This window comes from Poecilia mexicana, unplaced genomic scaffold (assembly GCF_051168715.1).
Source record: "Poecilia mexicana isolate PSO_F unplaced genomic scaffold, ASM5116871v1 scaffold_17, whole genome shotgun sequence".
Taxonomy (NCBI): domain Eukaryota; kingdom Metazoa; phylum Chordata; class Actinopteri; order Cyprinodontiformes; family Poeciliidae; genus Poecilia; species Poecilia mexicana.
Window position 1 is genome coordinate 31197773 of NW_028263386.1, and position 23986 is coordinate 31221758.

Consider the following 23986-nt stretch of genomic DNA (forward strand, 5'->3'; position numbering starts at 1 on the left):
TAGATTACTCGTTCTTCCCCAAACCTTATCCTCAAGGCAAACTGACCTGCGTATTCAGCAAAACCCTGTTAATCAGACGCCAATTAAAATCATGTGTGCTGAATTAAGGAAATGCCTAAAACTTGCAGGGCAGTGTGCCTGGTGGACTGGTGCTGAAAAACACTGGATTAGATGTTGGCATTTCAATCAATGGATGTTAATTGGCTAGAATTGAATGGTTGTTTGATTGTTGATCCAGCTTCTGTTGTTGACCTTAACCATAAATTAAACCTTTGTGATCATAATTCAACATTTAATTAACATCTTTTGCAAACAAGCCAACAGCAAAGTGGCTGTATGTTTGGGCCAGTACATTTGACTTTGAAAAAAGAAAGAATTGCCTTTAAAAATTCTCTCTTTCTGGAATTTAACAAATGTGTGTCTTTTTATATAGTGTATGTGAACTTCTGGTTTCAAATGTATATAACATCTCAAAGTTTTTGCTCTCCCTTAGTTTTTCAACCTATTAGTCCTTGCTACTTAATTGAAGATTAAAATGCATGCTATATTGTCAGATTATAAAAAGGCAATGCGTTGTCTTAACTAGAAAAATATAGAGCAAATGCTATGTAGTGTGGCAGTGTGGTTGTTTTAAGAAACTTTGTGAATTATTCTTTGTAATCCAATCCATATTAACATGTACACATTTTTGTCTAAGATATTATCTGTACTTAACAGACTGGTGACCTGTCCAGGGTGTACCCTGCTTCTCTAGCTGGCCCAAGTGGGGTCAGCACCGCTCCTGACCCCATTAGGGCCAAGGGTGTTAGAAAATAGATGGATGGATATTGTTGCTTCATTCCTATCCTCTTTTTCCATCTCTCTCCAGCTCCTCTCCACAGCACATTGGAGAGTGCTGTGGTTGGCTGAAACAGAAGTTGACTGAGATGAATGAAGAACAGTACCACATCATACACCAGCATCAGGAACAGGTAAGGTTAAAGGCAGCACAGCTTAGACACAGAAGAATTTATCTGACTGAGTGGATTTCTAAATATCTTAATTTGTTTGATTAATTTAAATATGAAAAGCACATCACAACACTTGTACATTGGGTTGCGTCTCTCTCAGAAAACCCCCCAAAGTTCTGCTGTTCATAGGAAGGTGGGTGTTATGGTTATATTTGGATGAAAGAACATGAGAAAAACTGTGGCTTTTATTGGAGTCGAATGTCTGTGTAATTGCAATACACCAGCCTAGCCCATTGTATAGTTTGAAATGGACACTTATGGCATTTTAAATGGTTAAAATGAAAATGCTAGACACTCTGCTGTGTGTCGTTATTGGGAATTCACATGACTTTTGTTTCCTCTGTCTTGTAATTTCTTTTGCTAGGCCGTCAACTGCGTTGTGGGGAACATAGTGTATGAACGTCTAGCTAACCATGGTCCTAAACTGGGTCCTGTTACCAGAAAAGAGCCTCTTGTCACCAGGTAATGACTGATGGGGAAGGAACAGAGTACATGGTAAGCAAAGCAGGCAGCATTGGAAAAGTAGAATGGACATTTTTGTCTGTTAGAGATGGTTTTGCACAGTGGTGGGAAGTAAGTACAAGTACTTCGTTACTGTACTTAAGTACAATTTTCGTGTATATGTACTTAAGTAGATTTAATAATGGATACTTTCTACTTTTACTCCACTACATTTTACAGTAAGTATCTGTACTTTCTACTTCACTACATTTCTACAAAACTGCCATGTTACTCATTACATCCAAGTCGCATTGCTCTTTTTTTCCGTTAAAATGTGAAGTTCAGGGACTTAAGGTGGCGCCGTAAAATCCGAACAATAATGTGACTCACGTGTCTGTTGTCACCCATCGCCTCCCCCTTTACTCGCAAGCGGAGCTCCAAGACATGCGCAGTGGTTTCCTCTGGGCGATAGAAGATGTCTGTCTAGTCGTCAGTAATATAATAGCGCTGCATAAATCATAAGATATGGTGACATGTAGTGGCGCAAAAAGTGGGTATGCAGTGCATGCAACGCATAGGGCCGCTGCACCAGAGGGGGCGTCAAAACCTGGTCTGGAGTGGGTGACGTCCCGATGATGCCATCGCATACACTTCACCGCACCCTTACGCTCCTTCACCTCGCGCACATGTAAATGTAAATGTAGCGAGTTTTACCTTTCACGTGTAGAGCAACCGTATGTTTGACACACATGTTGCATCTGCGATGAAAAAAAGTTGTCACTCGTGCTGAATTATTGTGTGGAGGTGTTGACTGAGGTGTCCATATATGGGACAACGCTGTGACCAAAGTGCAATATAGTGATATGACATTCAGGAATGATCCGATTCTTCTGGACGGATCTTTACTAAGGTTGATAGGACTGAAGCCTCGCTGAGAGCCGTTCTTTGTTCTTGTAATGCTCTACGCAGAGCATTACAAGATAATAGCTACATCATACACAAAATAATAGCTACTGCAGTGTACGCACACTGCAGTAGCTATTTTATTTTATTTGCATCAGGGGTGCTCAAGTCCAGTCCTCGAGAGCTACCATCCTGCAAGTTTTAGAAGTATCCTTATTCCAACAGACCGGGACCAGCTCTACAGAGGCCTGATAACGAGCCATTCATTTGATTCAGGTGTGTTGAAGCAGGGATGTGTCTGAAAGTTGCAGGATATATATATATATATATATATATATATATATATATATATATAGATAGATAGATAGATAGATAGATATAGGGCGTTATTCTTTATAGGGATGGCAGGAGACCTCTGCAGATTGTGCCGCAGAGATGAAAGCAAAACAGAGTGAAGAAGAGTTTGAATTGATACTGGTTAAATTTATTTCAGTTCTAAGTATTTAATATCTAGGTGTTTTTATGGGAATGTGGATCTTTCAGATCAATTTGAGAAGCAATTTTGTTAGGTGTACTTAATTTTATTGTGTCATGTAGTGCGGGGTGCTGGTCTTGGTCTTGATTTGGTCTTGGGTTTGGTGGTCTAGACTACAACTCTGCTATGTGGTTTCTTGGTTTCATGTCCTCCCCGGTTGGATTTCTTTCAAAATAAATGCCACTAGTGGCAAAAAAAAAAAAAAAAACGGAAGTTCATGTTATGTTAGGACAGGAGACAAGATCTCTCCATCCCTGAAATTATGATTCACAGAATCACATATCTAAGTCTAAACTATGTTACAGAGAGGTAAACACAATAAAAACATGCTTTTTCTGTGGCATTGTTCATTAAAATGGCACATTTCTGGTGTATTAAAAATAAATATGATCGGCACACTTATTGATGTTAGCGATTAGGTATTATTCAGCAAGTACTTGTACTTTTAATACTTAAGTATTTTTACTTTTGCTTAAGTAAAATGTTAATGTGGTACTTTTACTTTTACTTACATTTTTGTCTGTATATATTGTACTTTTAGTTAAGTAAATTTTTTGAATACTTTCTCCACCACTGGTTTTGCATTACCCTTAATGGGTACATCATTATGCTAGAAATGAATGCTATTTTTACAAGTTTTAAATCTTACAAGTTTTAAAACTTGTAAGATTAAAAGCTAATCATCTTGTATGCATTACTGTGTAACTGTATAGGTAACAGTGATGTGTGGTGAGGTTCATGACTGGTAAGGCACAGATTCCACCAGCGTCAGATGCAGGCCCGGCGGCATGGGCTTGCATTGGGGTGCATTGCCTGCCCACAGAGTCAGCCGGGCCCCCTATGGACTGGAAGCTGTTTGTTGTTTTTACCATAAAATGACCAACTCTCTGTTATTCCTATATTGATTTGATACAGGAGGGGCTTCCTCACTTCCCATATTTGTGCCTTCTGTCACTTTTTTCAGCAGTTTAATCTGTTTAATCCGTTGTTAAAACGTCGTAACCTGCTTTTCCGAGCCGCCTTTAAACGCAACATGAGCGCTAAGATGCTCGCGCTGAGTTTACACCTGTGCGGCAGCGAAGGAGAAATGTTGCTGCTGCAGAGCTACACAGGTGTGTTAGAATCATGGCAGCTAACCAGCAAAACGCAAAGAACTTTGCACATTTTTTTCCCCAAACTAACAGAGTGAGTTCAGTAATGCTGTTGGATACAGGTAATGTTAGCTAAATGATGACTACCTATTACCAATATATCACATTAATCTTGTTAAGTACAGGCTACTGATGTTGTCTATGTTCAAAAGTGGGTAATACTTGTTACATTCACTTGATTAACTTTTTTGGAGAAATTGAAAATTGCGTATGATCTTACCTTTATTTTATATAACGTCCAATGTCCATGTCGCTATCTTTTTCCACAAATATCTCTAATTCTGTTGTAAAAAGAAAAAAAAAGAAAAGGAAAGAAACCCATCTTTGTTTCTAGTTTCCTTTAATTTTCAAAAATTGGTCAGTCAAAGAAAGTGACCTTGAACAGTTCTGCTCCGTCTGTGTCTTTTTTCCCTAAATGTTTTGAGTCTTTTCAATGTGTAAAAGAAGAGCACCTGTTGCTCATTGTGCCTATGGGCCTTAGCCAGTGCCCTTTACAGTTGAGGCACAGTTACATTCTCCCGCACCCAACACATTTTCACTGCACAGTGATCAGAGAGACTAAATAGATCACACACATAGATATATCGGACTGTGGGATGTCAAAATAATAGAAAATGTGTAATGAAACAAGTACATTGGTGACATAAAGACAGGCAGCAATGGGCATGCGCCAATTGCCTGATTCATTCACTTGTTTGATACAGAGGTGAGGCACTGCATTGCCTCACCTTGGTTTTCATTCATGTATTTCAACAAGCAATGAATAAATTCAGTTATTTTTGACCATAAAAATTTTGAAATTACCAATATATAAAGCAATTTATAGAAAATTCAAGTGGACAAATTGATTTTCTCTCATTGTTGTTGGCATTTATTTTACTTCTCGTGCTTATTTTTACTTAACAGGATTACAGTTGAGGCACTGCCTCATCTGCCTCACCTGACCACATGTCACTGATTGGTAAAAGCTTTATGTAACCAAGATATGTGGGTCATCATACGTCTGTTTCAGGTATTTCACCTTCCCCTTTGAGGAAATGACTTTAGAAGAGGAGATGGAGTTTTTAAACCAACCAGATAAGATGTGCCACTTCTTGGCTCACAACGGATGGGTGATGGGTGATGATCCACTGCGCAACTTTGCTGAACCAGGTAAAAGTCACAAACATCAACCTAGAAAATAGAGGTTGTTTTTGGTCAAATAGTGAGCTGTATTTTAGGGCTTTGATATTTGTATTTTCTGTGTAGGATCCAATGTGTACCTGCGTCGGGAGCTGATCTGCTGGGGAGACAGTGTCAAACTCCGCTATGGAAAAGGACCTGAGGATTGCCCCTACCTGTGGGAGCACATGCAGAAATACACTGAAATTACTGCCAAATATTTCCACGGAGTCCGATTGGACAACTGCCACTCTACACCCTTGCATGTTGCTGAGGTACTGTCAACTGTTGATCATATTATTACAGAAATACTGCATCCTAAACTTAAACTGTTTTACAGTTCAGTAAGACAATATTGTAATTAGGGATGTCCCAAGTCAGAGTATTTTAATTTTGGGCATCAGCCGAGTCCCAATCCAATGCTTCAAAAATACATTTGAAAAGCGTAGAGCAAAGAAACAGATCCCTTATTTTTTTATTTTTCATTTGGCTGATGGCGCTTCTGTCATTCTGCCCCAAGCCAGCTGCAGCTACAATCCAGTAGCTTACCATCATCAGCTTGTGAATGCCTTTGAGATTTCTATTGGACATATAAATGGCATTATAAATAAAATTCATTATTATTATTATTATTTTATTTAACAGAACAACAAGGCTGTGTAAACAAAATTCAGATTTTTCTTTTTGGTTGCAACAGTTTCAGTAAAAAAAAAAAGAAGAAAAAAACACTGGGCAACATGAAAAACTTTATATCAATGTTTCTCAACCTTTTTTGGGCCAGCGCCCCCCACCAAAGAATTTGTAGGCTACTTTGCACTATTATTTTAATATTAATATTACTATCACTATTGTAGATGTTTTGATTTTTATGCTTGTTTCTGTATTTATCATCAAAAATAATTTCCCAGAGAACAAAAAAGCAATGTGAATAGAAATTATTTTCACAGGTGTCCACGAAAAATGCAATGAACATTCAAGTTAAATTCAGTAGGCCTAACAGCAGCCAATCAGAGTGGAAAAAATATTCTTGTTCTGTGCCATTTTCTACTTGTTAAATAATACACAAAATGACCAGATAAATGATGTACAGCAATACCAGTTTAAACTTTGATCTATTGATCTTTGATCTCAGTCGTTCTCTCTTTTGATCAGAGAACGACTGAGCTCTGCAACATTAAAACATGGGTAGAACTGTAACTACATTAATCATAACTCTTCTTCTCTTCAGTGTTTCTGTCTGTTTCTGGTGGTACAGCTCTTGTGCTGCTTTCAGGAGAATGGGACATCAGAGTATCATCCATAAAATTTCACCCACATGGCATTTATTGTGCAAACCACAGCTTTCAGTGGAAAAACAAAAGTTCCACATCATTTTAATGCCATAGAAATATGAGACAGAAACATGGATTATATCTTGTCTATAAGTGATTATATCTTGATTTATAGATTAATACTTTTACTGGACAGAAATTACAAAGAACAAATCTGGTTCTTAATCAAGTCCTAATGAGTCAAGTTGAAAGTGTCATGGAACCTCATGAGATTAACACTGACATGAAAAATAATATTGAAGATTAAATATATCAAATCTAATTAAAAACATAAATAAGAGATAACTTAATTACTGTTATGGTCTGTAAGATATATTTATTCTCAGTACTAGATATAGTCTCAAAAATAATGGCACTTCAACAATATTGTTTTACCTTTTATCTGGAAATAGTGTCTGTTTATTCTTGTCATACAGTCCTCTGTATTAAGTATTGCTCAAAAGGTCTTGCCATACCAGTTTATTCCTCTGTATTTAGTTTCTTAGTTTATTCTTGCATTTTGTTCTTCATTCATTTCCATTTAGTTTCCTTTGATTAATATTATCCTCTCTGGGTTTATTGCTATGTCCACTTTAGTTTCTTTCCTGTTGCTAGATTTATTTTATCATTTATTGACGCTCACCATCATTAATCTTCACTCATCACGTGCTATGCCGCCTAATCATCATGTGTTTCACATCATGTGTTGATTTTTCACTGTTCAGCGTCGGATTCTTTGTTTTTATGCCATAATTCACATCTAGTTTGTCGCTCTGTTTTATGTCCCGCATCTACTGTTTAAGAGTTTTGCGCAATGTGCAATGTTTTTTTTTTTTTTCTTTTTTTTTCTTCTTTTTTTTAACCCCCTAAGGTGCAGGGCAGGCGCTGCATACCCACTTTTTGCGGCCTCCTTTTGTAAAAATTTCCGCCAGCTCCCCCTGCCTTCCTTGTTCTGTGAACAGTGCCATATTTCCAAGATGACAAAAAATACACATCTGTATTTAATTTAATACACATATTATAATATTGACTAACTATAGACACAATTACATATTCAGCTGTTATTCAGGGAAAACCATCTCTTTTATGTGGCTAAAAGTTAGCTTGGTATAAGGTGGAGCTAATGTGCTAACAAAGATCAACTTAAGAACAAACATACTGCTTATATAAAAATAATAATAATAATGATTCCCTTCTCACCCTCCGCGGGTGGTCTCTTTCATCCTCTGAGCTCGGGTCCTCTACCAGAGGCCTGGGAGCTTGAGGGTTCTGCGCAGTATCTTGGCTGTGCCTAGTACTGCACATTTCTGGACTGAGATGTCTGATGTTGTTCCTGGGATCTGTTTTAGCCACTCCTCCAGTTTGGGGGTGACTGCCCCGAGGGCCCCGATGACCACAGGCACCACTGTGGTCTTCACCTTCCAGGCCTTCTCCAGTTCCTCTCTGAGGCCCTGGTATTTCTCCAGTTTCTCGTGCTCCTTTTTCCTGATGTTGTATTCACTTGGTATTGCTACATCCACCACAACGGCTTTCCTCTGTTGTTTATCCACCACCACAATGTCCGGTTGGTTCACCATTACCATCTTGTCTGTCTGGATCTGGAAGTCCCACAGGATCTTAGCTCGGTCATTCTCCACCGCCTTTGGGGGTGTTCCCCACTTTGATCTCGGGGCTTCCAGTCCATATTCTGCACAGATGTTCCTGTACACTATGCCCGCCACTTGGTTATGTCATTCCATGTACGCATCTTGCACCCTGCTGTTATGTGCTGGACTGTCTCAGAGGCCTCCTTGCACAACCTACACCTTGGGTCTTGTCTGGTGTGGTAGATCTGAGCCTCTATTGCTCTGGTGTTTAGGGCCTGTTCCTGGGCAGCCAGGATGAGGGCCTCTGTGCTGTCCTTGAGTCCAGCTTTTTCCAGCCATTGGTAGGATTTCCTGATATCAGCCACTTCAGTTATTTGTCGGTGGTACATCCCATGTAGGGGCTTGTCCTCCCATGCTGGTTCCTCCAGCACCTCGTCCTCTGTTCCCCATTGTCTGAGACATTCGCTGAGCACATCGTCCGTATGATGTATTTATGGATCTTGGATGTTTCATCCTGGACAGTGGCTCTCACACTCACTAGTCCTCTGCCTCCTTCCTTACGGCTTGTGTATAGTCTCAAAGTGCTGGATTTGAGGTGGAAACCTCCATGCATGGTTAGTAGCTTCCGAGTCTTAACATCCGTGATCTTTATCTCCTCCATTGGCCAGCTAATTATTCCGGCAGCGTATCTGATTACTGGCAAGGCATAGCTGTTTATCGCATGGATCTTGTTCTTGCCATTGAGCTGGCTTCTCAGGACTTGCCTTATTCGTTGGAGGTACTTGGCTGTGGCTCCTTTCCTTGTGACCTCATTGAGGTTGCCATTTGCTTGTGGTATTCCCAGGTACTTGTAACTGTGCTCTATGTCTGCTATTGTTCCTTCTGGGAGTGAGACCCCTTCTGTGCGGATGACCTTCCCTCTCTTTGTAACCATCCGGCCACACTTCTGTAATCCGAATGACATCCCAATGTCAGTGCTGTAGATCCTGGTGGTGTGGATCAGTGAGTCGATGTCTCGCTCGCTCTTGGCGTACAGCTTGATGTCATCCATGTAGAGGAGGTGACTGATTGTGGCCCCATATAACATTATAATGTTATACATTCTTGATGTTGTACATCTCTAAGCATTCAGTGATCCAGGTATGTGGCATTGAGTCATAGGCTTTCTTGTAATCAATCCAAGCGGTGCACAGGTTGTAGAGAGACAGGTTATTGGTCGATAATTGGATGGGACTGTGGATTATGCGCCCTTCAATTAACCATTCAGGGTGAGTCCCATTTTGTAGCAGCTGGTTCAGTTGAGCTGCCATTCGCTCATGGAGGCTACCGGGGCTTGTTCTGGGAGGTTGCTGTGGTCCTCTCGTAGAGAGGTTAGCCACTGTGCATTGCTGTTGTGGGACGCCTCCCATTCCCATATGCCTTTCCAGTATTGTTCAGTCTCCAGCCTTGGTGGGTCTGCTCTGTTATTAGTACCCTGCCATTGACTTAAGCTGGTTGGCTTGACATCCAGGCTCCTCCCCCTTGCTGTAGCATTTGTGTTGTACCTCGTCAATCTCAAGTTGTGATAGCAGTTGCCGTTTGCGGATGTTGGAACACTGAGCTACTAGTTGTTTACTAGACTGGGGATGTCGAACTAACCATTTTTCCCCTCAATCTTTGCATGTAGCCCCTCTGACTAGGGTTACTTGAGTAGTAGCATTCCAACATATCCAGGTTTTCACCTCTCGCCCATTTCCATCTTGTTCCAGTAGCCCATTTGTCATCAAGGTGCTCTGGTTCCCCAGCACTTGACGCAGACCTTGTTTGGCCGGGCGACGTCTGAGCCGGCATGTTATGCATATCAATGTCTCTCATGGTATGAGGTAGGCTATATAGCTTCAAGGGTCTTGCCTAAGGACCCACACTGGATAGCTCAATTTCACTGTTGTAACTTTTTGCCCCAGCCTGGATTCGAACCCGGGTCTCCCAGGTGGAAGACTGGTGACTTACCTATTGATAAAAAAAAAAATCCCTTCTCACCCTCCGCGGGTGGTCTCTTTCATCCTCTGAGCTCGGGTCCTCTACCAGAGGCCTGGGAGCTTGAGGGTTCTGCGCAGTATCTTGGCTGTGCCTAGAACTGCACATTTCTGGACTGAGATGTCTGATGTTGTTCCTGGGATCTGTTTGAGCCACTGCTCCAGTTTGGGGGTGACTGCCCCGAGGGCCCCGATGACCACAGGCACCACTGTGGTCTTCACCTTCCAGGCCTTCTCCAGTTCCTCTCTGAGGCCCTGGTATTTCTCCAGTTTCTCATGCTCCTTTTTCCTGATGTTGTGGTCACTTGGTATTGCTACATCCACCACAACGGCTTTCCTCTGTTCTTTATCCACCACCACAATGTCCGGTTGGTTCGCCATTACCATCTTGTCTGTCTGGATCTGGAAGTCCCACAGGATCTTAGCTCGGTCATTCTCCACCACCTTTGGGGGTGTTCCCCACTTTGACCTCGGGGCTTCCAGTCCATATTCGGCACAGATGTTCCTGTACACTATGCCCGCCACTTGGTTATGTCGTTCCATGTACGCTTTCCCTGCCAGCATCTTGCACCCTGCTGTTATGTGCTGGACTGTCTCAGAGGCCTCCTTGCACAACCTACACCTTGGGTCTTGTCTGGTGTGGTAGATCTGAGCCTCTATTGCTCTGGTGTTTAGGGCCTGTTCCTGGGCGGCCAGGATGAGGGCCTCTGTGCTGTCCTTGAGTCCAGCTTTCTCCAGCCATTGGTATATATATATATATATATATATATATATATATATATATATACAGTGGGGAAAATAAGTATTTAGTCAGTCACCAATTGTGCAAGTTCTCCCACTTAAAAAGATGAGAGAGGCCTGTAATTGACATCATAGGTAGACCTCAACTATGAGAGACAAAATGTGAAAAAAATTTGAGAAAATCATTTTGTCTGACTTTTAAAGAATTTATTTGCAAATAATGGTGGAAAATAAGTATTTGGTCAATAACAAAAGTTCATCTCAATACTTTGTTGTATATTCTTTGTTGGCAATGACAGAGGTCAAACGTTTTCTGTAAGTCTTCACAAGGTTGGCACACACTGTTGCTGGTATGTTGGCCCATTCCTCCATGCAGATCTCCTCTAGAGCAGTGATGTTTTGGGGCTGTCGGCGGGCAACACGGACTTTCAACTCCCTCCAAAGGTTTTCGATGGGGTTGAGATCAGGAGACTGGCTAGGCCACTCCAGGACTTTGAAATGTTTCTTACGAAGCCACTCCTTTGTTGCCCTGGCAGTGTGCTTGGGATCATTGTCATGCTGAAAGACCCAGCCACATTTCATCTTCATTGCCCTTGCTGATGGAAAGAGGTTTTCACCCAAAATCTCACGATACATGGCCCCATTCATTCTTTCATTTACACGGACCAGTCGTCCTGGTCCCTTTGCAGAGAAACAGCCCCAAAGCATGATGTTGCCACCCCCATGCTTCACAGTTGGTATGGTGTTCTTTGGATGCAACTCCGCATTCACTTTCCTCCAAACACGACGAGTTGTGTTTTTACCAAATAGTTCTACTTTGGTTTCATCTGACCATATGACATTCTCCCAATACTCTTCTGGAACATCCAAATGCTCTCTAGCAAACTTCAGACGTGCCTGGATATGGACTGGCTTAAGCAGGGGGACACGTCTGGCACTGCAAGATCTGAGTCCCTGGCGTCGTAGTGTATTGCTGATGGTAGCCTTTGTAACATTGGTCCCAGCTTTCTGCAGGTCATTCACTAGATCCCCCCTTGTGGTTCACCCTTGTGAACGGTGATTTTTTCTCACCGTTCTTGTGATCATTTTGACCCCACGGGCTGAGATCTTGCGTGGAGCCCCAGATCGAGGGAGATTAGTAGTGGTCTTGTAGGTCTTCCTTTTTCTGATTATTGCTCCCACAGTAGATTTCTTCACACCAAGCTGCTTGCCTATTGCAGATTCAGTCTTCCCAGCCTGGTGCAGGTCTACAATTCGGTTTCTGGTGTCCTCCGACAGCTCTTTCGTCTTCACCATAGTGGAGTTTGGAGTGTGACTGTTTGAGGTTGTGGACAGGTGTTTTTTATACTGTTAACGACTTCAAACAGGTGCCATTAATACAGGTAATGAGTGGGGGAAAGAGGAGCCTCTTAAAAAAGAAGTTACAGGTCTGTGACAGCCAGAAATCTTGCTTGTTTGTAGGTGACCAAATACTTATTTTCCACCATTATTTGCAAATAAATTCTTTAAAAGTCAGACAAAATGATTTTCTCAATTTTTTTTTCACATTTTGTCTCTCATAGTTGAGGTCTACCTATGATGTCAATTACAGGCCTCTCTCATCTTTTTAAGTGGGAGAACTTGCACAATTGGTGACTGACTAAATACTTATTTTCCCCACTGTATATATATATATATATATATATATATATATATTCCTTTTATATATATATAAAAGGAATGCTACATTGTGAAAAATAAAATGACTAATGGAAGTACAATGAAACTATGAATGTTGTGACTTCATAGACCAAAATTGTTACAAAAATTTATGCTGAAGAAATTGTTACAAGGAACACTGTGACATCAATTTGTTTTAAAATGTTTTCATCTCAAGATATCTCTAAAGAAAATAAGAACCAAATAGCTTTCTACTCCCCTCCCACAAAAAAAGATATTTATTTCATAATTATGTAGGAAATTTTCTCTGTAATGACTTTCTGCAAAAGAAGTAACTATCAATTCCTGCGGGTTTTGTGACTGAGATTTTGAGACAATACACCTTTTTTTAGCTGCAGCATCACTGATGTTTTTAGAAAGATTTTCAAAAGTGAACATTGTACAAGAAATCTATTTGATATTTTTGTTGTAATATAATTAAATTTGGTGTTCTAACAGAGAATGAAGAGTTAAATTATATTAACAATTTACTCACTAGTACCGCTTTCTAAAAATCACCTCCATTTTAAAGTGAGATCATTTTATTTAGAGTCCTTAAACTTGGCAACTTAATAATATTAAATATTAAATTAATAGCTTAATTTAATATTTAAAATTCCTCTGGCATTGTAACATTTTGTTTTACTTTCCTCACAATTAGTTTGTGACTATTCTTTTTTATTCTTTTTTTTGGTTCAGTTTATCATTTTAAGCTTTTTTGTTACTAAAGAGTGTCTTATTTTAATATTTTTTTAAATTTTCTATAAAGATGAAAAAAGTGAAACATTGCCACAATTCTGCCTTTTAACTCAAAACATTATATGCAGCAAGGAATTGTGGGTAATACACTTTGCCAAAGTCCATATAGCTGCAGCCTTATCGTAAGAGCGGAAATAGAACCCAAAAGGGGCGCACCCAAACCCTTCGACATGAAACATGCATTTGAAAGACACAAGAGCAGAACAAGGATGGAAGTGCGAGTAATGGGCTGGGTCCTAGAATTGTAAGACTGAGCGATATCAAGGCAAAGAATACTCAGTGGATGCTAATGGGCCCCTCCAGACCCCTATAAATTTAGGGCCCCTATTAATAGTTGAATTGTAACATAGACAATAGATCTAAAACGTCAGCATTCGTTTAGTGAGAATGACAATGATATTACATTTTATTTAATGCGTTAAGCAGAGATCAAATAAAAAAATTTTGGATTTAATTAGGAAGTTTACTTTGTAAAAGTGCAAAAAATTATCTTGATAGTTTGATTGTTGTGTTACCATGGCTACAATATGGTGTTAATTGTAATCTTTGTGTTTGAGCTAGGTTTGTTCACAATACATCACAGCAAATAATAACCAATAATCAGTGATTTATTTTAAGCTCAGCCAATTAACCTTGGCCCCCTCAAAAACTATATTTATACTAGAGGTGTGTCGATCAATCGACCGATCACCAGAGTATGATCAGTGATCACTGTCTCTTGTTGCAGATCACCACTAATTTTTATCTCACTTCGCAGACTGCCTGTGCAGCTGATCTCCTCTTTCCTTCACACTGCACAAGCACGCGGCAAAAAATCCTGTCTTGTGAAACTTTAACGGTCAGCGTAAGTGGGGAAGTTTGCGTGTTGCAGCGGAAAATTACCACAGGAGAGAAGCATGTCAAAATGCATCAACACAACAAACACTTGACGGAGTTTGGCTATATCGAGGCTCACTGCAGGAAAAAAATAATAATGTGGAGCGGCCAGAAAGCAGATAAAGCAGCGTACAACTACCAACACTCACCCGGATTAGCATCACGGTCCGAAAGCTAAACAAATAGCCCAAAAAATAATTCACGTGTTCGATCTGGTGGTTTTAGACGCTGAGATCTGCTCTAGCTCTTGGACCACCGCTACGCGCTGCTGGTAGTAATATTTCACAGACATAGCACCGTTCAACCTCCACCAGACACTGAACTCTCACACTGAACGTATGCTTAAAGCTGCAGCATATAACTTAAGAAAAATAGATTTTAGATATGTATTAAAATATGTCTAGTATGTCTAAATTAGGTGAATTTATTGCCAGATAATTTTTCCATTTTGCCAAATAACAGTATCATTTATACCTAAAGCGAAAAATTAACAACCATTCCAAGCGATTGACAGAGATTGGCCTCATGAATGAACGGCATCGGAATCGGCAGTAAAAATCCTGATAGGAGCATCCATAATTTAAACACTATTAGTGATGATGATGTTCTTAGTAGGAAGGACGCTCTAAATCAGATTCTGCCTAAGGCCCCATGTTACCTTAGACCGACCCTGTATGAAGAGATACAGCCACTCTGCTGCGCATCTTTCTGCTGGATGCTCACCTCTATTATATCCTAGCAGAAGCTGTGTGAACCCTCCTGGTGGCAACGTTAGGTTAAGGTGAAGCAGAGAGTGAACAGTGAGCAGGTGGTACCGGTGTACAGGTATGTTGCTGTGACAGTCGCGGTACTGTTTTTTTAAATCAGGATATCTGATTCTGATGCAAAATGGTGGGACTCACTCAGGCTGCCTGTAGCGAACAGGGCATTTAATCCGGCACTGGGGCAGCATGATAAAGTTAAAGTCAGAAGTTTCCTCTGCAACCAAACCATTTCTGTGTTTAGGAGCGAGGAGGGTTTTTGCTGCTATTGCGAGCACAATTCCAAAAATAAGTAGAAATAATTTTTCTAATGTCAACATCAAACCTATATATTTATTCACAAACAATGGTATGTTGAAAAAATGAAAAAAAAAAAAAAAATTACCCATAATTTGATTGATAAAGGGCGCAGTTCTGCCCCCTCCTCCTTACCGTGGGCTTGGTGTCTTAACAACATGGAAAGAGGCACTGAGAATCCATCCAGTCATTATTAGACTGAGGGCAGCCAGATGAGGGGCACAAGCAGGCCTCGTAATGCACACATGATAAATCTGTTTGTTATATGATGACTTTTTCTAGGCATTTCAGTTTTAAGGTTTTCTTTTGACAAACTAATACAGCCATGTGCGAAAAATGGAAGAAAATCCTGTTTAGTTTGGAGACAATCATGTTGTGTGAATTTTCTGACGTATTTAACCCAACTTGATTTTCATCCAGATGATTCTGTGATAACAGCAGCCTGTTGTTCCCTCTCTCTTTGTGATGCTGTCCTGTTGTCTCATTTAGTTCATGTTAGATGCAGCCAGAGAGGTCAGACCCAACCTGTATGTGATAGCTGAGCTCTTTACAGGCAGTGAACTCATAGACAATGTGTTTGTTAACCGACTGGGAATCAACAGCCTCATAAGAGGTACATGCATATATAAATTAACTTGTCCTTTTGTTTGTCTTTTTCTCATCACTGCATCCTTTTGCATGTGACCTCTCCATGGCCTTGGTGTTTTTCCATTGTTTTGTTTCATTAACTATTCTGCTGCATGTATTACCTCTTATGGTGTCTGTTATATCAAATTGGCTGTTTGTCCTCCAATATACCTGCACAACATCCTCGCTCTCTCTTTCCCATTTCTTCCTACTTGTACGTCCTGCACTCTGGCTCTGCATTTGTCCTGCTGCTTTGCTTTGCCTTGCTATTTCTAGTTCATGTTGGATGTGGCCAGAAGCCAGTGTCCTAGCCTGTATGTGGTGGCTGAACTGTTCACTGGCAGTGAGGAGCTGGATAACATCTTTGTTACCAGACTAGGGATTACATCCCTCATACGAGGTACAGTACTTTGCATGCTCAGTATATGCAGCTTTATGTATAGGCAAACCTTTGATGTGTACTTCATTACTTCAGTTTAGCAGATATTTATGCACCCCATCAGACTAAATAAATCCTAATAATAAAAATAAATAAAACTGGTTTGGGGAAGGAAAATGTGTGTTTTTGTGTTTATAATGACTTTTTTACTTTGAAATATATTTGCTAATTGTAAAGTTGATGATGTAGCTATAAAGATGTAATATTTGTGCATGAGTTGTGATGGCGCATCCTGTTTTAGCTAACCCTTATGATCCTCTCCGGTCCTGCTGCCAGAGGCCATGTCCGCCGGAGACAGCCATGAAGAGGGCCGGCTGGTCTATCGTTACGGTGGAGAGCCAGTCGGAGCCTTCGTTCAGCCCAGCCTGCGTCCTCTCATGCCTTCTATCGCTCATGCCATGTTCTTGGATGTGACCCATGACAATGAGTGTCCCATTCAGGTGGGTCTGTGCTCTTGTCTGCTTCATATAAGTCTCTACTTACTGTGGGGCCTCGGGGATCTTGGCTTAAATTCCTCTGAGTTTTAATTTGACAGTTTTTGACCATAAAGCAGATGTCAGTTTTATTTTGTTGGTATGATTGTTTCTCCAGCTGCGGTCAGCTCTTGATTCGTTGCCCAGTTCTGCTATCGTCTCCATGGCCTGCTGTGCTACTGGCTCCACCAGAGGATATGATGAGCTGGTCCCACATCAGGTTATTTTAGATCACACGCTCAGATGCACTTTTTACTACCTACACTTTACTTATTATTATTTTTATTTTAGCCTATAGTCTGTAGTTGGAAAGCTGGATGTGAGTATGTCTCAATTAGGGATGCAAACAATTAATCAACTTATTATTAATTTTCGGTTTAATGGTTTAGATTTAGGTTAAAATTTGTTCCATTCAAATAACTAACAACATCAGGTTAGACATCCTTTTTGTGTTGTAGTTTGCCCCAGAAAAGGGCATCCGTAAGCAAAACCAGTTCATACATTAAAAAAAGTGTTTTTTTAAGCTGTCATAATCTCTTAACAGTACAGTATGAGACAGATAAGTTCAATCAAGGTCTTATGGCTGCTCCCAGTGGTCCTACTGCCATCTTCAGAAATGCACTGCTCAAAACAACCAATCAGAGCCAAGAAGAATGTCTTAGCAGTGTCATTCATTGTGTATGCAGTGCTTACACATTCCCTGTAGCATATTTAATCTCAGTATTGTGCTGCAGCTGTGCTAATGGGGAAACAACCTAAAGTTACAGGAGAATTGTCAGTTTTTCACGTTCATGGCAGGAACCGAAGGGGGTGAGGGAGTGTAAGGTGTGAAACGCCCTACTGCATCTTTAATCCTAAGATATAAATACATGAATTAATAACAGAATTTGCTTTCATGTCTGTGTCTGTGTGAGAACAGATATCTGTGGTGAAGGAGGAGCGTTTTTATCCCAAGTGGAATCCCTCTTCAGCTCCCACCTCTACTGGTGAAGTTGGCTTTCAGAGCGGCATCATCGCTGGGAAACTGGCTCTCAACAAGCTACACCAGGAACTGGCTGCCCAGGGCTTTTCACAGGTCTGAGCTCATAGTGACACAATGCTTCCTGTTCCCAGCATCATGTCTAACTTTCTCCATTTTTCAGGTGTATGTGGACCAGGTTGATGCAGATATCGTTGCAGTTACTCGGCACTGCCCCAGCACACACCAGTCTGTGGTAACAGTGAGTAGGACAGCCTTCAAGAACCCCAAAACCCATCAGTACAGCAACAATGTCCCACCTATGTTCATACCTGGTAGGACTCTATTATGTTTGTTAGATATCAGATATGTATGTGCAGGTGTTTTGTGCCAGTTCAATTTCTCTACAAATGTTTGTTTGTGAAGCATGTTTTATTTATTCTTCCCTCCCCAGGCAAGATTGAAGAAATTATACTGGAGGCAAGGACAGTGGAGAGAGAGGCTGGGAGTTACAAGAAGGATGAGAAATACATAAATGGCATGCCAGAATACACAGTGGAAATAAAAGAGCATGTACCGGTAAAAACTGTTGTGCACACTGAAGATGTTTTTTTTTTTGTTTGTTTGTTTGTTTTTAAGATTTTTTCCCAGCTGTAGTGGTCTTTATTTAAGATTGGTCAGATAGGAAAGTGGGTTACGAGAGGGGGAGGGTATGCGACAAAGATCAAAGAACCTGTGACAGCCACATGGAGGACTAAGGCCATCGTCGCCCCCTACTGTTTCCTAGGTGTTTTCCTTTTCTACCTCTATCCTGATGCCTTGGCTGAAGATACACAGAACAAATGTGGAAGAAAAACTATCTTCAACATGTTTTTATTTTCTTATCTGTGGTATTCAGTTGTTTTAAAAATATATTGTTTGTCTTTATTGCTGTAGACATAATAGCATGCAACCATAATTATTCTAATAGGCCTGTTACAGACATATGTTTCATAGTAAAGGAATTCTGCTATGTGTACAGATGGAGGAAAGTGCAGTGGTGAAACATGCTGGAGTAACCTCTAAAGGCCGCTCAGAGTTTGTGCAAGAAATTCAATTCCAGAAATTGACTCCTGGTAGCATCATTGCCTTCAGGTACATCTCCCACAGTTTCTGAACTCCTTCAATTCCCTGTGTATTATTACTGCTTGTCAAAGCAACTTTTATTAGTTATTACTAAAAATATATTTTTTTATTCTCTGTCCAGAGTCAGTTTGGATCCCAAAGCACAGAAGCTGGTGGGCATGTTGAGATTTTATCTGTCCCAGTTCAGTCCAAAGTACAGGAGGGGCAGTGTACCTGATGAGAACCCACCTGAGGTCCTGCAGAAACCCCTTACACAGTGAGGATTTCCTTTTTCTCATTTCATTATGGTATATAAATAAACTGAATTAAATAGTATATCTTTATTTCAGAGAAAAAAGTAGTCCATATAATTTATAAAAGAATAGAAATAAAATGAATCAAGTAAAACTATTTAATATATAAAAATATATATTTTTAAAAAACTGAAATCACTAGGTGTTGCAGTTGTCGGAGGTCTGACAACTGCAGAGTTGAGTTGATTGATAAATCCAAGCGGCACTTAAAGTTACACATGAAATTCCTCAACACTTTATTCATGGTACGTTATTCATGACAAACATTCGACTTGCAGATGTCCAACGTGAGGAGAATTCTAAAATTCTCCTCAGAATAGGCTATTAGCAGTTTCTTCATCATAACCTTACTGTAGTTACACCACAGCTGAGCTGCATAAAACGAGATGCAATAAGTTCAAAAGAGAGACACTTTAACCTCATCTATACATATGCAAAATTTTTGTGCCAGCATATTGGCTTGTATGTACAACTTACAACATTGTCACTTCACATCATCATCACAGAGCTCAGAATATGACCAAGATATTATACATTATTAACCAAAATCAACACTTCATTTGCTAAATAAAAAAATTCCTTCAATGAGTAAATACATAAATCAGTACTAACCTTACGTTTAAAACCAAACTGATTATCAGTTGTTGTTATGCATTCTTGAAGGTGATTGTAATTGTCAATACCTGATATTTCCCAGTTTTTTCTTTTACTACTGGCACTAAAAGTACTGATAACATGGAGTCAGGTAAAATGCTATGTGTAGCATATATGTGTAAACAGTATACTATATTTCTAAATAACTGAAAATAGATCATGACCAACAAGGTCATCAATGGGCTAGTTGTCAGAAGTCAAGATACGACTCATAAATGAGTAGACAGACTAGAAGTTTGCAGATGTGAGTGCCTTGTATTCTCAGTGAATAATTATGTACATACATTACAATAAGAAAGGGAAACAAAACAACATTCAAATGGCCATATTAAATAAAAAAACAAACAAACAAAGAAAACAATTAAATCAAAGAAACATAAATTAGCTCCATAGTTCCGGCAACAAGCCACACCATTCAGTTTATAAACCCCCGCCACACCCCTACCCCCTCCGAACTGGGGTGGTTCAACAAGATCAGGTGAGTTGGTTAGAGCGCTTGCTGGAGTTCCTAGGCTGACAAAAGTCAGATCAGAGTGGGAACAGTTTTGTTCATTGGCTGTAGGAAGTCTCCCACCAGCCTGGTGGGGGAACCAAATCTTTTGACACCACAGGTGAAATTCTTTTAGGCCCTTGGACCTGATTCTTCAGCTCGCCATCGAACCTGGCCTGTATAATAAAGCAGGACCAGTCTCGTATATATAATCAAAACATTCCAGTGTGCACACAACAAAAACAATTGGCACTCATTGCACTATGAATAATCCAATCATCATTTTGGTAATCAATGTATTTCCAAATACAAAAATTCAAGATAAATCTTATTCATAAAAAAATCAATAAATATGCTCCATGCAAAATCAATCAACACCAAAAATGTAAAAATCATCAAGCTAGGCAAATACTTTAAAAAAAATAATAATAATATTTAAGGCACCTCATTGTTCTCCAATTTGTTTGTTCAGAGTCTCATTAGAGCATCCGGATTGATATCAACTAATGCTAAGTCTTCATAAAATGACTCACCAATTCCGCAGTTCATAAGGCATACAATCGGTTTTGTGTTTCTCTTATCCCTCAGCTTTACTACTGGCGCTAAAAGTACTGATAACATGAAGTCAGGTAACCTAACTTTAGGAGTTTCCTGTTTACAACAGGAGACTCCTAAAGTTAGTACAATTATATCAGCATCATACAAGATTACAGAAAAAAGCTGAATATTGCACTTAACCGACCTGCGGCTTTGCTCTCCCAAACTTGCTCTGATCTTCCATGCTTCTCGCTCCAGCTAATATACCTAGCTAATGGGCCAACGGTGGTACATGTGACTCAAACACTCAACAATGATTGACTGCTTAGAAATTCTCGTGAGAATTGCAGTTAGTTGATAGTTGATATATATCAACTATCGTGAGATTTTGAGAGGCAAAGGGGATAAATAGTAGAGAACCAGAAAATGGAACTCAACATCTACACTCGGGTTACACATGGTTTAGAAAACCTGTGAAGCATAGTGAAAGTAACACATGAACTCTTTGATTAGAACACCTCAGGTGCTCTGCAGATATTTGGTCAAGACCGCATGCTTTATTTAAAGGCATTTTCTCAATAGCAACACATACTTCATCTGGTCTAACATTCATGCCGTTATTGTAATCAATATTACCAACACTGAACCTCTGACTATTTACACAATTAAAAATTCTACAGTAATGCTTCCTCCATATTTGCCCAATTTTCTTATTTCCAGTAACGTCTGAAATATTTGCTGGCAGCAAAGGCTTACTGCTATTAATAAACTTTATCTCCTCCCAAACCTCAGATACATTATTATACTGGAGTTTACTTGCGAATGATTCTCTGATCATACCTTTTTAGGAAGCAGACAGCTTTCTTAAATTTAGCATTTGCAATTTTCTTAAGCTCTAAAGTCATTACAGATCTTGGCTTCCCTGTAGCAACCCAATCCTTTTTTTTGTAATTAAAGTTTTTATTTTGTTTTATGAACATGTAACAAAAACAACAAACAGAAACAAAACCAGTGAGGAATATAAACATTGGTGATTGTAAGGCCGCATTCACACCCGACACACATTGTCCTGGTTCTACCCAATTAAATACAGATTGGGCATCTAATTAAGTCCCACTTAACTTGACCAATCTTGGTCTTACCCAGGTTCAGTTCAGAATGTGGTACCCCTAAATTTAATATGTTTATGTGTAAATGTGAATCCAACCTAGATGTTGTTTCAAGTTATCACTGTTGCAATGTAGTGGAAACATAGGCACTAAAACTGTCCCATTCTTCTGTTGCAGCCTCAGAGTAGTTATTTAATCTTCCAAGCATTTTCTCACAAGCTGCATTTTCAGTCATTCTCTCCCTCCATGTTTTAAAAGCTGGAGTCTGTGGCATCTTCCATAGAGTCAAAATGAGACGAGCACAGGTAACAAATCCAGTGTTCAGTACTCTGAACGCTGCTTTATAGACACCTGGGACCACACCTCTGTCTCCCAACAGGCACAATCTTGATGAAATAGGTATTTTACTCTTTAACCATCCCTCCAAGTATTTTATAACACTATTCCATATTGGAGAGATCAGCGGACATTTCCATAAAGCATGCAGCAATGTGCCTCTTGCTTTTTGGCATTTCCAGCATAAGTCATCTTTGCTAATACCCATCTTATGCAGTCTTAATGGAGTAAGATAAAACCTGTTCAAAATTTTATATTGAGTAAATTTCCCTTGGGCCTCTCTTACATAATGCCCGCTTTTAGAAACAATAGAATCCCATGTTTCATCTTCAAAAGTGCAGTCCAAATCTCTTTCCCATACCATTTTAAGACTCTTACTTGTATTGTTTTTAACCCATGGACATATGTTATACCATTTTGATGCTTTACTAAGTAAAGGTGGAAGTTGCAAAAAACTCTCTATCGGATTTTTCTCCAAGTGGAGTTTTGTTATGTCCTTCAAACGATCTCTAATTTGTAAGTATTTCCAAAAATTGCTTTGTCCCTCTAACTTGAACTTTTCTTTCAGATCATTATATGACATAAATGTGTCTTCTACAAATAAATCACCAATTATTCGTATACCTTTCTTAAACCAATGTGACCAATAAATTGACTGTTTGCCGATGTTAATCTTAGGATTGTGCCACAGGGACGCATATCTCTGAATATATGGAGAGAGTGCAAGTTTTTTGTGGACCATTTGCCAAACCATTTTTGAGAATTTTAATATGGGGTTATCTGTTTTATTCTGTCTATCTTTTGAGTCAATACTTCGACAGGGGTGAACGGAGAGGAAAGTTCCCGCTCTATTGAAACCCAGTCTAAATCTGATTTAGTTTCTGGCCAATGCTTTTGGCCAGAAATCTTGGACATTTCAAATGAAATGCTATAATGTTCTATGTTAGGTAAGGCCAGCCCTCCTTCTTTTTTGGGTTGGCATATAATATGCCAATATTAATTCTAGGTTTACCACCGTCCCATAGAAAATGTTTAATCATATTATTATATTTTAGAAGAATTTGAGCTGGGATACAGATTGGTATCATTCCAGTATAATAATTTATCAAAGGATCTATAACCATCTTTATTGTGTTTATCTTACCCCATAATGTTAAATGTAACTTGTTCCAGTTATCCAAGTTAGATTTAATTCTAGTAAACAGTTTTTCTATATTTTCTACCATGATTTCATTAATATCTGGATTAAGCGTTATTCCTAAATATTTCATGCCTTTTTGTAACCACTTGAAATTGAAAGTGGATAATAAGTTTACAGAGCACGCTTTTGATACAGGCATTGCCTCTGATTTATGCCAATTAATTTTATAACCTGATAATTTAGAAAAGTCATCTATCACCTCCAACAATGTTTTAACGGAGTTGGCAGGTTCCTGACATAATACCAAAATATCATCGGCATGCGTAAATAATTTGTGTTCCCTCCACCCTCCGTTTACTCCAACGATTCTAGCTTCTTCCCTAATTTTAATGGCCAATGGCTCTAGGAAAATAGTGAACAGAAGTGGACCTGACGCGTGTATCTGGAGATACGAAAATAATTGGACAATATTCCATTGGTAAAGACAGCGGTTTTTGGGCCTGAATACAGAGTGCTAACCCACCTACAAAAATTTTCACCCAGTCCAAACTTTGACAGAG

The 23986-nt window shown here is 39.6% G+C and overlaps 1 protein-coding gene across 4 annotated transcripts in view; it reads left to right on the top strand.

The window, feature by feature from the left end:
- agla (amylo-alpha-1,6-glucosidase and 4-alpha-glucanotransferase a) overlaps positions 1-23986 on the top strand; it is a 162255-nt gene that overhangs the window by 81297 nt on the left and 56972 nt on the right. For 3 of the 4 annotated variants that reach the window (XM_088015023.1, XM_088015020.1, XM_088015022.1), the window contains exons 9-20: positions 869-971; positions 1375-1472; positions 5053-5192; positions 5289-5476; positions 16148-16271; positions 16587-16750; positions 16902-17003; positions 17703-17858; positions 17926-18076; positions 18196-18320; positions 18763-18875; positions 18988-19122. In XM_088015023.1, coding sequence (XP_087871149.1) covers positions 869-971; positions 1375-1472; positions 5053-5192; positions 5289-5476; positions 16148-16271; positions 16587-16750; positions 16902-17003; positions 17703-17858; positions 17926-18076; positions 18196-18320; positions 18763-18875; positions 18988-19122 — 1599 coding nt within the window. Of the gene's footprint in view, positions 1-868; positions 972-1374; positions 1473-5052; positions 5193-5288; positions 5477-15733; positions 15858-16147; positions 16272-16586; positions 16751-16901; positions 17004-17702; positions 17859-17925; positions 18077-18195; positions 18321-18762; positions 18876-18987; positions 19123-23986 lie in introns of all 4 variants that reach the window. The other variant, XM_088015021.1, reaches the window with a different exon arrangement.